Source organism: Cheilinus undulatus, linkage group 8 (genome assembly GCF_018320785.1).
Source record: "Cheilinus undulatus linkage group 8, ASM1832078v1, whole genome shotgun sequence".
Taxonomy (NCBI): Eukaryota; Metazoa; Chordata; class Actinopteri; order Labriformes; family Labridae; genus Cheilinus; species Cheilinus undulatus.
The window spans coordinates 14,106,842-14,120,708 of record NC_054872.1 but is presented as its reverse complement, the minus strand read 5'-3'; the positions used below and the strand labels follow the sequence as shown (position 1 = coordinate 14,120,708).

The following is a 13,867-nucleotide window of genomic DNA, read 5'->3' as shown; positions in this document are numbered from 1 at the left end:
GGAGAAATATTTAGGCAACAAAAAATCAAAACAATTTTTAAAAAATTCACAGAGAAACAGCACCAGGCAGGAATTTAAAAAGCCTCTGTCAAAAGCCTGGAAGAGTGGTGTCACTCAGTGCTTGTGGTCCGTTTCCACACAGTGGTCCGGTTTGGTTCTGTACAATTTGGCACATGGTTTATCACATTAAAGTTTGTTACCAGTGTTTCCTCAGCTGATGTTTGTCTCACCAACCTCCAGCTTTGCTCATTGTGACAGAAAATCAGTCTCTTTTAAGAGATCCAGGTCATTTGGCTCAGCTCAGTGGAGCTGTTTTTTAAAATGTAGATTAAATAATGGCAAAGGATGGAGGAAAGGAAATGGGCACTCAAACAGGAGCTAGCTACCATGGCTCCCATAAACAAGCTATTTTTGTAGCACAGGCTTGTTTGTGAATGGCACATCATCTCTCGGTTACTTACCCCATATGGTTTATTTGGCTGATAGTATATCGCTATTCCAATTACAAGCATGTAAGAAGAAATGAGAATTTTAAAGGGACTCAGCTAGCCTCAAGGCTCAGTACAAGACTCCTCTAGACTTTTATCTCCCTTCATCTAGCTAGATGTTAGGAGATCTGCAGAACTGAGTAAGTTAATATATTGATCACCTCAACACTAGGTAAATCTGTTGAACTGGTAAAAATCACCTTTTTGTTAATTGTAGGGATCATAAACAATGTACAGTCATAGACGAAAATGTTGGCACCCCTGGAATTTTTCCAGAAAATACACCATTTCTCCCAGGAATTGTTGCAGTTGCAAATGTTTTTGGCATACACATGTTTATTGCCTTTATGTGCATTAGAGCAATAGAAAAAAATCAAAGAAAAAAGACAAAATTGACATAATTTTACACAAAACTCAAAAAATGGGCTGGACAAAATTGTTGGCACCCTTTTAAAACTGTTGGTAAATCAGTTTATTTCCAGCATCTGATGCTCATTTAGGCTCACCTGTGCCAAGTAACAAGTGCTGGCAATCTAGAAATCACACCTGAAGCCAGTTAGAATGTATAAAAGTTGACTCAACCTTTGTGTTGTGTGCCTGTGTGTGTCACACAAAGCATGGAGAAGAGAAAGAGGAGCCAAGAACTGTCCGAGGACTTAAGAAGCAAAACTGTGGAAAAATATGAACAATCTCAAGGTTAAAGACCATCTCCAGAGATCTTGAAAGTCCTTTGTCCACTGTGTGTAACATAATCAAGAAGTTTATAACCCATGGAACTGTGGCTAATCTCCCTGGACGTGGATGGAAGAGAAAAATTGACAAAAGAATGCAACACAGGATAGTCAGAATGGTGGATAAACATCCTCAGTCAACTTCCACACAAATTCAGGCTGTCCTGCAGACTCAGGGTGCAAAAGTGTCAGCTCGAACCATACGTCGTAATCTGAATGAGATGAAGCGCTATGGCAGGCCGAGGAGAACCCCACTGCTGACAAAGAGACATAAAAAAGCCAGACTGGAGTTTGCAAAAATGTACCCGAGTAAGCCTCAGTCCTTCTGGGAGAACATTTTGTGAACAGATGAGACTATGGTAGAGCTTTTTGGAAAAGCACATCATTCCACTGTTTACGGAAAACAGAATGAGGCCTACAAAGAAAATAACACAGTACCTACAGTCAAACATGGTGGAGGTTCAAGGATGTTTTGGGGTTGTTTTGCTGCCTCTGGCACTGGATGCCTTGACTGTCTGTAAGGAATCATGAAATCTGGAGACTATCAAAAAATTTTGGGCTGCAATGTAGGGCCTAGTGTCAGAAAGTTGGGTCTGCATTAGAGGTCATGGGTGTTCCAGCAGGACAATGACCCCAAACATACTTCAAAAAGCACTAAGAAATGGTTGGAGACAAAGTGCTGGAGAGTTCTGAAGTGGCCAGCAATGAGTCCAGATCTAAATCCCATTGAACACCTATGGAGAGATCTCAAAACTGCTGTTGCAAGAAGGAACCCTTCAAATCTGAGAGACCTGGAGCAGTTTGCAAAAGAAGAGTGGTCCAAAATTCCAGTTGAGAGGTGAAAGAAGCTTGTTGATGGTTATAGGAAGCGATTGGTTTCAGTTATTATTTCCCAAGGGTGTGCAACCAAATATTAAATTGAGGGTGCCAACAATTTTGTCCAGCCCATTTTTTTAGTTTTGTGTAAAATTATGTCAATGTTGTCTTTTTCCTTCAGATTTTTTGTGTTGTTCCAATGCACATAAAGGAAATAAACACGTGAATACCAAAACATTTGTTGATTGCAACATTTTCTGGGAGAAATGATGTATTTTCTGGAAAAATTCCAGGGGTGCCAACATTTTCATCCATGACTGTATGTAGAAATTTTCTGATGATAATTGCAACTAACATGTCCATTTGGAGCTGTAAAGTACTAACTCTTCTCCGTCCTCATTCATTCTTAATGGCTTCCTGCCACTTCTTGACCCTCAGTTGACATTTGGGATCACAGGATTGCAAACAACCTAAACATAAACATGCTCAACATGAAATAACAGGCTTTAGATTCTAGCAGAGTCATGTTACTATTAACAAATTAAAATAGTTGTTGTCATGAATCTTTGACCTCCAATATCTTTGCCAGCTTAACACCCTTGGCACATTGCCTATGAGGGGTACAGCAGTGTGTTTTATGGCACTACAGTTGTAGTTACCACACCAAACCTATATATTGTCTCTTTATTTAAATAAATTCAGTCATCTGAAATGACTCAATCATCAATCTTGAGAAGCATCTCTTTTATTCCTTGTATTTATTTTTTTGGAGAGAATTAAATGGAGGATATGACTTTATGACAATTATTCTATACCAAAAAAAATTGCCTTGGTAGAGTCTTTGACAGAAAAATATCAGATTTCATAAAAATACATGTAAAAAATCGTTTAAGAAGTAAATCTTTCCCATCAGAACATGAAGAAATTTGGATCTCATTGTGCATGTATTTTATTCACATGGCAGTGGCTCATAGTGAAAAGATTTACAATGCTTTGAAGTTAGAGGTTTACAACCTGTCACAAATTTTCCATCTTACTTTGGCTGCTTCTTCTTGTGTCATTAAAGAAATCTTTGTAAACACACAGTAACATCAGACTTTAGCGTGGTATTCAACAATTACTGAGTTTTTTACAGGACAGTAATAGTGTCCATTTGAAGAAATTGTGTTGTTTGTACACATTTTGCTACATTTTCCACAAAAGGGAATCAGCTCTGACTGGTGCTGAAAATGGTGTCATTAACCAGTTAAAGTAATGGGTCCAACAGCACTATCTAACCTGCACTTTCTGCTTTCTTGTTAGTCTCCAGCCTGCCACCGAGCACCACTCTATCCCATACTGCTGCGTCCCAGAGCCTAGTGATGTCACCAGGAGGCGTGGCCAATGATAGCAGCGTCACACTAACACTGGCTGATGCTCAGGGGATGCTGGATGGAGTCACATTAAACCTCAATACACAGGTTAAAAAGTGTTTATTGTACACATTTAAACATGAAGAATTGATCTTTGATCAATAAATGGAATTATGGAATTGTTTATCAGCTGATTTACCAGCATTCCCTTAAATCTTTAGGGTCAGACATTTCCTGCAGTGCTGAATGACTCCGGTCTACCAGGACAGTCAGCCAACACCGGCCAGCAGGTCATTCTGGTCAGCCATCACTCCCAGTCCACAAATGGGACATCTGACAATGGATACAATGTAAGTAGGGATGAGTATCAAAATCCACTACCAACATGGTACCTGTACAATCACATCTGATACCTACTGTACTGAATTACAACACATTACCATGAATTACTATCTGAAATCTAAAAACTGACTAAGTTCAAGGTGGTAAAGACGTAAGTTAAATAGTGGCTGAGACGGAAGCAAGCACTGAGTCCATTGGCAGTGCTTCCTCTGTCTGTCTTTGTTATTTACACCTCACCCAAGCAATAGCAAGGGACAGAAGCATTAGGTTTTCAGTTTCCCCAGCTTCTTGTGAACACAAATACCAAGAATGTCTTAAGGGATTTTCTTCAAACTCTGTAAAAATGTCCACTCTGATTGAGGATAAAGTACAAGTATGAGTCCATTTTCCCTGTGTTTGTTGTAGTTTTACATTTTTGTGGTATTTTAAATGTTTGTAACTTTTGTGTTTGTGCGATCCAGATCACAGTTGACGGCCACAAAGGTGGGAACGTTGGCCAGACGGAGGCTGAAAATCGGAACCAGTGCTATTACTGCAGTGAGACGTTTGAGAACATCAACACACTGCGACGCCACTGTAGGCAAGCTCACGGCAAAGACCGCTGTCATGTCTGCAGCCTCTGTAACAAGGCCTTTAAGAGAGCTACACATCTCAAGGTAACAACTCTTGTAAAACCTAAAGATTGATATAAATGGCTTCTGTTGGTACTAATGTTTTTTTCTTTAATGCTCAGATGCACACAGAAACATCTTCCCTATCAATGGAGGGCATTTATTTTAGGATATGAACAACTAAAACTGATGGGTTTTGTAACTGCAGCCTTTATGCAAACTAAACATCAACTTTAAGCACAAACATTACTTTCAGTCCTCGTTTCCTCACCTCAAGCTGACAAAATGTTCAGTGGAATACCATTAACAAAATTTGTCTCACTGTTTGAAACAAAAATAGGGGTAATTCATCAGATGGCATTTTGAGAAAGGCGCTTACAAAGTATCACTCTTTGCATCAAAAAACACTTAAAGTGAAAGGTATTTTGCAGCCAACTTAAAGCGAGGAGAGCATGTGTACTTTCCTCTCCTGATGGTCCCTATCATGTGAGTGAGGCACTCAAGCACATAAACTCCAGGGCCCTCAAATCAGGGCTAAAAGGATAAGAAGCAGGGCACTTAAATAAGAGCTTTTTCAAACTATATGCCATATTTCTCTTATAACCTATTGTGGGAAAAGTAATTCTACTCAGAATAGGAACAAGGCTGTGAATAGGTGGGAATTACAGTTTGAGTGACCAAGCTCTGTTGTCAGGGTGCTCATTACTTTTCAACAACAGCTCACATATTGATTTTACATTTTTCAAAGGCCCAGTGGAGTTGGAGATAAATTAGGAGGGGTGTTATTTCCCCACTTATTCGGCCCATAGATAATACAAATTTCCATTTAATTATAGCAAGACAACCACATAATATGCCTTTTTGATTTGAGAAAAGTTTTTCACGGAAAGTGATGCAGTTGTTTTTTTTTTTTTTTTTTTAATAAATTCTCTAACTTTATATCACATTACCTTAAAAACATGCAATAACTTTATGTATCATCCCATAGTAGTAATGTGTGGGTCTTAAAAGGTGCTTTTTGACCAAAAGCACCTAGGACATGTAGTTCCAGGAACTTCTCTTTAAGGAACTAAATGGTTTCCATGGCCCTCTGTCTGCATATGTACCTGGATCCAAAATCTAAGGATGATGATACATTTCAGCAGGGGTGCAAAAGAACTAGTTACATTGACCTAGATTACTGTAATTCAGTAGTTTTTTGGGGGTACTTGTACATTTTTCAGTACATTTTGAAATCAGAATTTGTACTTCTACTTAAGTAAGTTTAAAGCAGAGTAACTGTAGTTGTACTTGAGCACAATACTCTTGTACTTTTTCTACTTCTGATGAAATACAAAACAAGAGAATGATTCTACACCCCCACACAGCTGTTGTGTACAACAAAAACTGGAGTGTTGATACCTGAGGGTTAAACATTTCTGAGTTGATTTTAACTTCTAAAGTGTAATTTTAACTCCATTCAGAGTGAAATGGTGTTCAGTATTACTTAAATCTTTAACTCTGTAACGAGTCAATTGATAAAAGCCTCACCCACTGCCATTACAATTCTGGGGGATGTGTGGATGGGGTTTCCCATCATGCCCTTCGCCACTGTGTTTAGATGTATTTTATATGTGTTTAGTAGTTGCGATGTTGCCTGTTGTGCAGTGATACCTTTTCTTTTGGTCATGTTTCTAGTAGATTTTTGTTTTCTGACACATTTCTGACATGAGTTCGACCCCGTGACTTCAGGTGCTCTTACAAGACACATTGTGCATATTCTTCATCAGTTTGAATTGAATTGCTATGAGGCTTCTTCAGCTTTAAAACTGACTGGGGCTAGTGAGAAATGCAAGTTTTTGTTGACTGCTAAAATGCTAATGATTTGGGTGTTCACCTGAGAGTTGTTGACAGAGTCATTGACCTAGGTACCAATTAAAAATGTCCACCGATGCTGCCTCACTCTGCATTTTTTCCTGGCCTTTGGAAATACTACATTCTGAGGAGGGAATTTTAAAACTGTAGATTTTTTTTAAACTCCAGAACTAGATTTAGACCCCAGTTCCAGCAGTTGAAAAGCCCAGCGTTTCTGTACAGGCTAGTTCCTGGGAATGTTCCTGCTGTTGGCAAGCACCTTAACTTTCACATCACGTGGTCACCTAAAATTCCCTTTCAACTTTTGTCCTCAAAACACAATCTCTGATAGAGACTTATGTAGAAACTATGTATTTTTGTAAGCCATCCCAGAAGTTATCATTTCCTTGGTTTCCTTGACGTATGCCAAACAGGATTTTCCATAAAATTTGGACAGCCGAAGAAAAACAAGCTTCAGGGCAAACAAGAGTTTATATAACTTACAGTTTATCATTTCTTCTTCTTCTTCTTCAAAAAATGAAATGTTCAGATAATAAAATCAATAGATTAATCAGCTGTTATTTGTATAGCGACAATTCACAACAAAAGTTATCTTAAGACACTTTACAAAAGAGCATGTGTAGACTATAATCATTGTTGTATTGTTTACAAAGACCCAACAATAATCCAATATAAGCGAAGTACTCAGTGAGATGAAGCAAAGTTACAGTGATAGACTTGTCCTAATAATGATACCAGATAAAGTCAGACAGTCTAATACGTGTATTTGAAATATGATGATGATAAAGAGGGTATGTCTGAGGATATCAGTTATAGCAGCTAGAGTCAAAGCTGCACAAAACCCGACCCATAGCAAGTTTTAGCACACACACACAATATACTCAGCAGCAGTAAGGCTATGACACATATTCCCCAAAAGAATTACTTTAAGTTGTTTTATGCTTAACTACTTCTAAATCTTGTTATTCAGTAAAGATATATCGTGTTTAATTTGAGGAAACTATTGAGAATTTGAGTTATGGCTTAGAGGTGAAAGTAGTGACATATAATTTGATAAGCATGAGCATAGCCAGCAAAGCAGAGAAATACTTAGCAGAAAAAAAACTGTTTTAAATTCTTGTTGGTGTGTCTGAAAGTTTTCTGTTTGTCTCAAACTAACTCAGGGCAAACACTGCCTCCTGAATGACCCCGAAAAGCCTCAAAACTTCTTATCTCCTCATAGGCTTGATGCAATTACTGTGCACAGGCATGAGCATTTTTGAAATCAGCAATCTTATTATGCCATTATTTCCATTTACTATTCTGTGGGCCTGACTGCTTTGAATAATCATCAGTGTTTTGGATGGAAATCACTGCTCTTTTAGTCCTTTGTGAATGTAAAATCTGACAGTAGCTAAAGTTTCCATTCAGTTTTATCAGCATTTATGGCCTTTTTTCCTTTTCTTGCTTAAGTTGATGAACTGCAACGTTGTGTCATGGATGAAAAAGTAACCTGAAGAAGATTGTAAATGAGCTTTGAATTGTTCCAAGGCACTTCCTTCTTGACTGCTGAGATTGAATAATTTATGTATTCATGTATTTCAAGATGCTTCTTCATTTTTCAGGGCCATTTCTGTGACATTAGTTTTTCTAGGTTGCTGATTTCTTGACCAGTATGAACTTAATAAATATTGGTCAGTATCAAGATGTTCACCTGTGCCTGAAATTACATCCTGAAAAGATTTAACCAAAGCTATTGTTTCAATCATTTAGAAATGGAAATTCTAACTATAAAATGTCTTTGTCCTCACATATCCTGGTATTTAAGTTATTCTTCTCGGATATTTACAGACAAAGACAAAATTATTAGGCCTGCTATGAAAATTGCATTGCTTTTAAAGTATCCTGAGTTCTGTTAAAGAAAGCAAGTATTTTCTAACACAGCTTTTCCAAACATCCCAGTTTTATTTTAGATGCTTGCATTATTTTAATTTTCACACAGAGACAAAATCATTTAAAAAATGAAGAATGACCAGGGTCAAAATTATTAGCCCCCTTTAGAGTTGACCTTTTTGTTGAGCCACAGCACAAACTTCTGTTGTGCAATGATGTCCTATAATATCGTAATGCTCAAAGCTTGTAAAATCAAGTTAAAAACTGAGGGTTATATTTCAAGTTATACACAGAATAAAAACTTCAGTAAGGGTTTGAGCTGTCACTTGAGAAAGTGTCAGGGCAAAAACAAAAAGAGATCCGTCAGAAGTATCATCGAGAAACGAGAGCAACACAGTACAGAACAAGGCTGGTTTAGGTAGGAAGGCAAAGATTTCAAAGATTCTGGAAAGAAAACTAGTGAGTGCGATGTGTCTGAGGACCCCAGAACAACTGTCAAGACCAGTCAATGACTTAGCCCAGTCTGGAATTGTAGTCTCAAAGCAGACAATCTCTAGAGCCCTGGGTCATCGCTTTGTCTTCCAACATAATGATCCCAAAGCATACATTGCTCCTGGTGAGGAACTACCTCCAGAAGGCCAAGCGAACATTATTGACTGGCACAAAGCCCTGACGTGAATCCCATTGCAAATCTGTGGGGTGATCCAAAGACTAAGGTCCATGTCAGAAGACTGTCAAATCTGGAAGAGCCTGAGAAATTGTTAGCCAATGTTAGAAGAATGGGCTTGGATTCCTCAGGAGACGTGTCAGAGACTTGTTGAGAACTGCAACCAACCACTGCAGGCTGTTATCTTGCAAAAAGGAGACAGCTGATTATTAGCTTCAGGGGTGCTAATAATTTTGACCCTGGTAGTTTTTGGTTTTTGTGAAATGATTTTATGTAACTGTGCAAAGTAAAATCATGTCAGTATAAGAAATAAAACTCAGATGTGTGGCAAGACTGTGTTAAAAATTCCTTGTTCTGTTTAAGAGCACTAGGGAAATACAACCAATTAAATTATCACGTGATGTGTTGTGTTTGTAAATAGTCTTAAATATCCATATAGATCAGCCTCAAACTATCGTGTTGTCAAAGTTATACATTATTATCCCAAAGTATATTTAAATAAATAAGTCAGCAGTCTTCCCAGCAACAGTGTGTTTTATTAATAAAAGTCAATGCAAAAGGAAAGGATTCAAGGAGCCTTTTTGAATATGACTATGAACCCTAACCTGACCCCCTAGATGTGGATAAATTTAGCTTCAGACTTTGTTTTAGATATTCAAAGAAAAAAATGACTGACATCTCATCCAAATTCAAGTAAAACTGCAGTGTGTACCAGACTTTAAAACTGTATAAAACACTATTCTGTTCATTCTGGTCGCTGGTGTAGCTCAGCTGGTAGAGGAGGTGTCCCATGTGCAAAGGCTGCAGGTTTTTATCACACTGTTTGCAGGTTTGACTCCTGATCCTGACACCATTTGGTGTATGTCATCCTCCAATCCCGCTCCCCCTGCTGCCAGTTTATCTTTTCACTTTTCCAAATATAAATAAAATGTGTGTGTTTTTTTTTTTAATGTGTCTTCAGGAACATGAGCGAGTGCACCAGCCAGGACCGTCTCCAAGCTCTCAGAAACCCAGAGTCTTCAACTGCTCCTCCTGCGTAAAAGCCTTTGCCAAGCGCAGCCAGCTGGAAAGACACAACCGAACACATACAGGTAAGAGGATTATGGACCTTTGCACAGTGCACATCACTGAAAAAACTTTATGATTAAATTCAGATCTGTAAATTATATTCTTACCAAGGTCTTATACCCTTGACAGAGCCCATATATTTACAGTGAGGAGATTTTTGAAGGATTAATATATACAAAAGCAAACAAGACAAATTACACAAACATAATTAACATTAATGAAAAAAGGGACCATTTCTATGATTTTAAATTTGTTATTCAACAGCAGAATATGTTTCCTTACAGTAGCTACAGATGAATGCAGCGCTGCAGAAACAACCTTTTCCCCCTTTTTCCATGGCAGAGTTTGCAGAGAAAGATAAACATTCATCAAAGATATTATATATTCTTTTAAACATATTTATTGATATAATTAAGGGAAGTTCATCAGATGAATTAACTTTAAGGTGTAGTTCTATCTTCAAGCTTAATCATCTTCACTTTACTGTATCATCATCACCAGTGTTAGTCATAGATAAATAGAAGTTTTTTAAATGTCTAAATAAGCATAGTAATTGTGCCATTAGGTAACCATCAAATAATTATTTTTTATATAACTGTTTGTTTTGGCCTCACATTAGCAAGTACATTAATTACAGGGCAAAGCAAAACATTCACTCACCCCTGTTAGAGCATAGACCGCAACAAAAGAGACTGAGCCAAATGAATTAATCAGTCTGGTGTGCAGTAAACGCTCACTGACAGGCCTTACCTCTGATCCAGTTGAGCCAGTTGGCTCGCAACCACCAACACCCCCCTCTTAGTGTGGCGCCCATTGGTGCTGCTAGACCACACTAATTTCACCAGTGCCAGGGCACCACACCTCAGATAAGGCAGAGATGGCATCGGTTGAGCTGAGACAGTTGAGAACTGGTTGATGAAACTTCAGCACCACCAGCAACATTATACCTACCTGATTGACGTTTGCTGCACGAGGATTTCCTCCTAATCTGGAAACGTGGATTTCGAGGGCTTTGCCCACCACCTTCATGTAAGGCAGCTCATCTGACAGCTGCAGAGCCAGGGCTACTACCCCTACGCTGCTCTTTTATCCATGGGTGTTTACATGTGATGTAGTCAAAGGCTGTGTGGGGCAAACCCTGGACCCTGAGGCTTGTGGGACACCAGCCCCCTCTCAACTGTGTTAGGGCACAGAGCAGTGGTCTTAATCTCAATATTATGGATATGACAAAACCAAAATGATATGCACACTCTATCGGAAGAAGTTATTTTCATTAAAGATATTCCAGCCTTAAGTACCACTGCAACACAAAGCATGCACTGGTCGCTAAAGGGAGTTGAAGTGCTGCACCAAACCACCTTCACTGGGCAATGTGGGCCCCCTTGAAATTCCTAATCATTTAACAGCCCTAGTTATGAGTCCAAAACATAATGTAAGATTTACTTTCAGCTGTGATTATCAGAAGTAAAGATTAATATCTAGGAGGTGGCTGAAAGTTAATGTCTTTGTTTTACTGTATCAATAGTGAGACAGTGAAATAAAAACAGTAGTCAGCACCTCATCATTAATAAGTCTTACAACCTGGAACATTACGCTACAATATGATAGCATTTGAGTGTACCACCCTTAGTGTGATGTCACAGGAACATAGCTGCCATGGGAAAATAGTCTGTGGAGATTTTTTTCTGGTGTAATGATTTGGCCTTTTCTTTTTGATGCAGACCTCATTTTTTAAGGATAATGTTATTTTTTAGATATTTATCATAAAAATATATCCTCCTTTCCCTCCAGTTGACTATGGCTTCTCTGTAATTCTGTGGGAAGCACTGCTGGATGTGAATGCCTGGAGGGAGTAGTTAAAATTTGGCATAAACATGGACTTGGAAGAAGAACTGATTAGATTTCAAAGGCCAACAGTCAAACTCACTGTGACGAGTCTGTGGGAAACACCACAACTAATCCTGAGGGAAAGTCATAAATGTGTTTGCATTTTAATTTCCTCATCTATCTAACAATTCATTTCTTTTATAACAGGACATTTTATACAATTTAATCAAATGGCATTTTTTCCTTTATGACTATTTGATTTATTTAACAATAAATCCCTCAGAGCCACGTGACATATTATGTCCTTTTTCACTTTGAATAACAAGGAACAGCAATGTGGTTTGTTACGTGTGTAATACCATTCAACAGTGACATTTTCAAAGGTTGTGTGAATGAAGATGGAGACATTTTGATCAGTCTACAAATCTGCATGTTCAGACAGTAATTTGGGCCTTGAAGAAATGGAGATTACCTGAGTGCAGTGAATGTGTCTAAAATTATTGTAGTATCACTGGTTAATCAGTATTCATGGCTACTATTACACCAAAGAGAAGAAAAGAACACTCCACACTATATTGACCATTTAAGATTCAAGAAATTTATTTGTCCCCAGTAGGGCAGTTTATTGTGCAAACATGTGGAGTATAAGAAACATACAAGACACATAACAAACACATAGGAGTGCATAAAAACATGCATTGTAGCACATGAGCACAACTTCAATAAAACACTTAGAAACACCATAAAACACCAGTAAGTAACCACACTGGGCTGTCACAAAGTACAATAAGTTACCTCTTCCTTCTGGAGTTAAGAAGAGAGATGGCAGTAGGAATAAAGGAGCATTTGAATCTGTTGGTTTTGATTGGTGGAAGTCTAAGAAGGGCGCCTGATGGAAGCTCAAATTGTGGATGTAATGGATGAGAGCTGTCTAATAAGATAGACCCAGCCATGTTATACACCCTCTTGTTGTACAAATCCTGAAGGGGTTACTGAGACACACCGATTATTTTGCTTCAGATTTTAACCACTCTCAACGAAACATTCAGGGATTAAACCAACAGATAAAAGAAAAAGTAAGCGCTGGCTCAATATAAGAACTAAAAACATGGTTAACACAGTCTTGTCAACCTGAAATTTAGCAAGCTTTCTGAGACAGAAGAGGCGTTTCTGGCTTTTCTTATACACTGCATCAGTGTAATGCTCAAAAGTCAGTTTCTTATTGATTATAGTACCTCAGTACATTCAGGACTCCATCGTTTCAGTGTTCTGTCCATCAATTACAGTGATGGCAGAAGAAGTAGGGGAATTTCTAAAATGAATCAACATGCCTTTTGTCTTTGTCACATTAAGCAATAAAATAGATTCCTGACATCAGGTTGTAAAAAAACCAACAACAGGACCACGAGAGTGTTCATCACTCCTCACCAAGCTTATAATTACAGTATTGTCAAAATATGGCAGTTTTCTATATACAAGATGTACAAAAGAGGAGCGAGAACACATCCCTGGACCCTGTAGATGCTACAGACAAGGAAAACAGTTCACCATTGACTCTCACTCTTTGAGTTCTACACATCAGAAAATCAAGTATCCAACCAAAAATACTATTATCATGGCCAAACTGGTCAGTAAGTTTCCTGACAGGCAGATGAGACTGGAAAGTGCTGAAGGCTGGAGAAAAATCAACAAACATTAGTCTACGATGAGTGCTCGAGCCTTCAGAATAATGATAGATATAATTAAGCAAAATGAATGTGGCATCTTGGACACATTGCAAGGGATCAAGCAGATGTTCAGCCCTATTTAATAATTCATTTTTGATCAGCTTTTCAAATGTTTTCATTACTAAAGATGTCAGTGCTATGGGCCTGAAATTATTCAAGGTCTTTGGACAAGACGTTTTAGCAACAGAGAGTATAGTGGCCTGTTTCCACATTGAAGGGACCATAATTGATTTAAAAGGGTAAAACTTTCAAGTGGGTGAATACTTTTTACGGTCACTGTACATGGTTTCTGCAAAGTTACATTTCTAATTTTCCGCATAGAACCGTCATCCTGATACAGTCTTAATCAACAAGGCGTAAATAGAAGAGAAAATGAAATGAAGTTGCTACACAGATAGTGTGACATCTCATAAATTGACTTTCCCTGCCAGACTCCATTTATTCATTCATGCAGATACAGCTGATAAAGCGGCAGAATGCATCAGTTCACTGTTAAAATCTCAAACACCCAG

General features: G+C 38.2%; 1 protein-coding gene across 3 annotated transcripts in view; it reads left to right on the top strand.

Moving 5' to 3' along the window:
* The window catches only part of LOC121512974 (zinc finger protein 236-like), a 99,179-nt gene that overhangs the window by 76,130 nt on the left and 9,182 nt on the right, over window positions 1-13,867 (top strand). For all 3 annotated transcript variants that reach the window (XM_041792414.1, XM_041792417.1, XM_041792416.1), the window contains 4 exons: window positions 3,338-3,495; window positions 3,609-3,737; window positions 4,191-4,385; window positions 9,695-9,824. In XM_041792414.1, coding sequence (XP_041648348.1) covers window positions 3,338-3,495; window positions 3,609-3,737; window positions 4,191-4,385; window positions 9,695-9,824 — 612 coding nt within the window. The remainder of the gene's footprint in view (window positions 1-3,337; window positions 3,496-3,608; window positions 3,738-4,190; window positions 4,386-9,694; window positions 9,825-13,867) is intronic.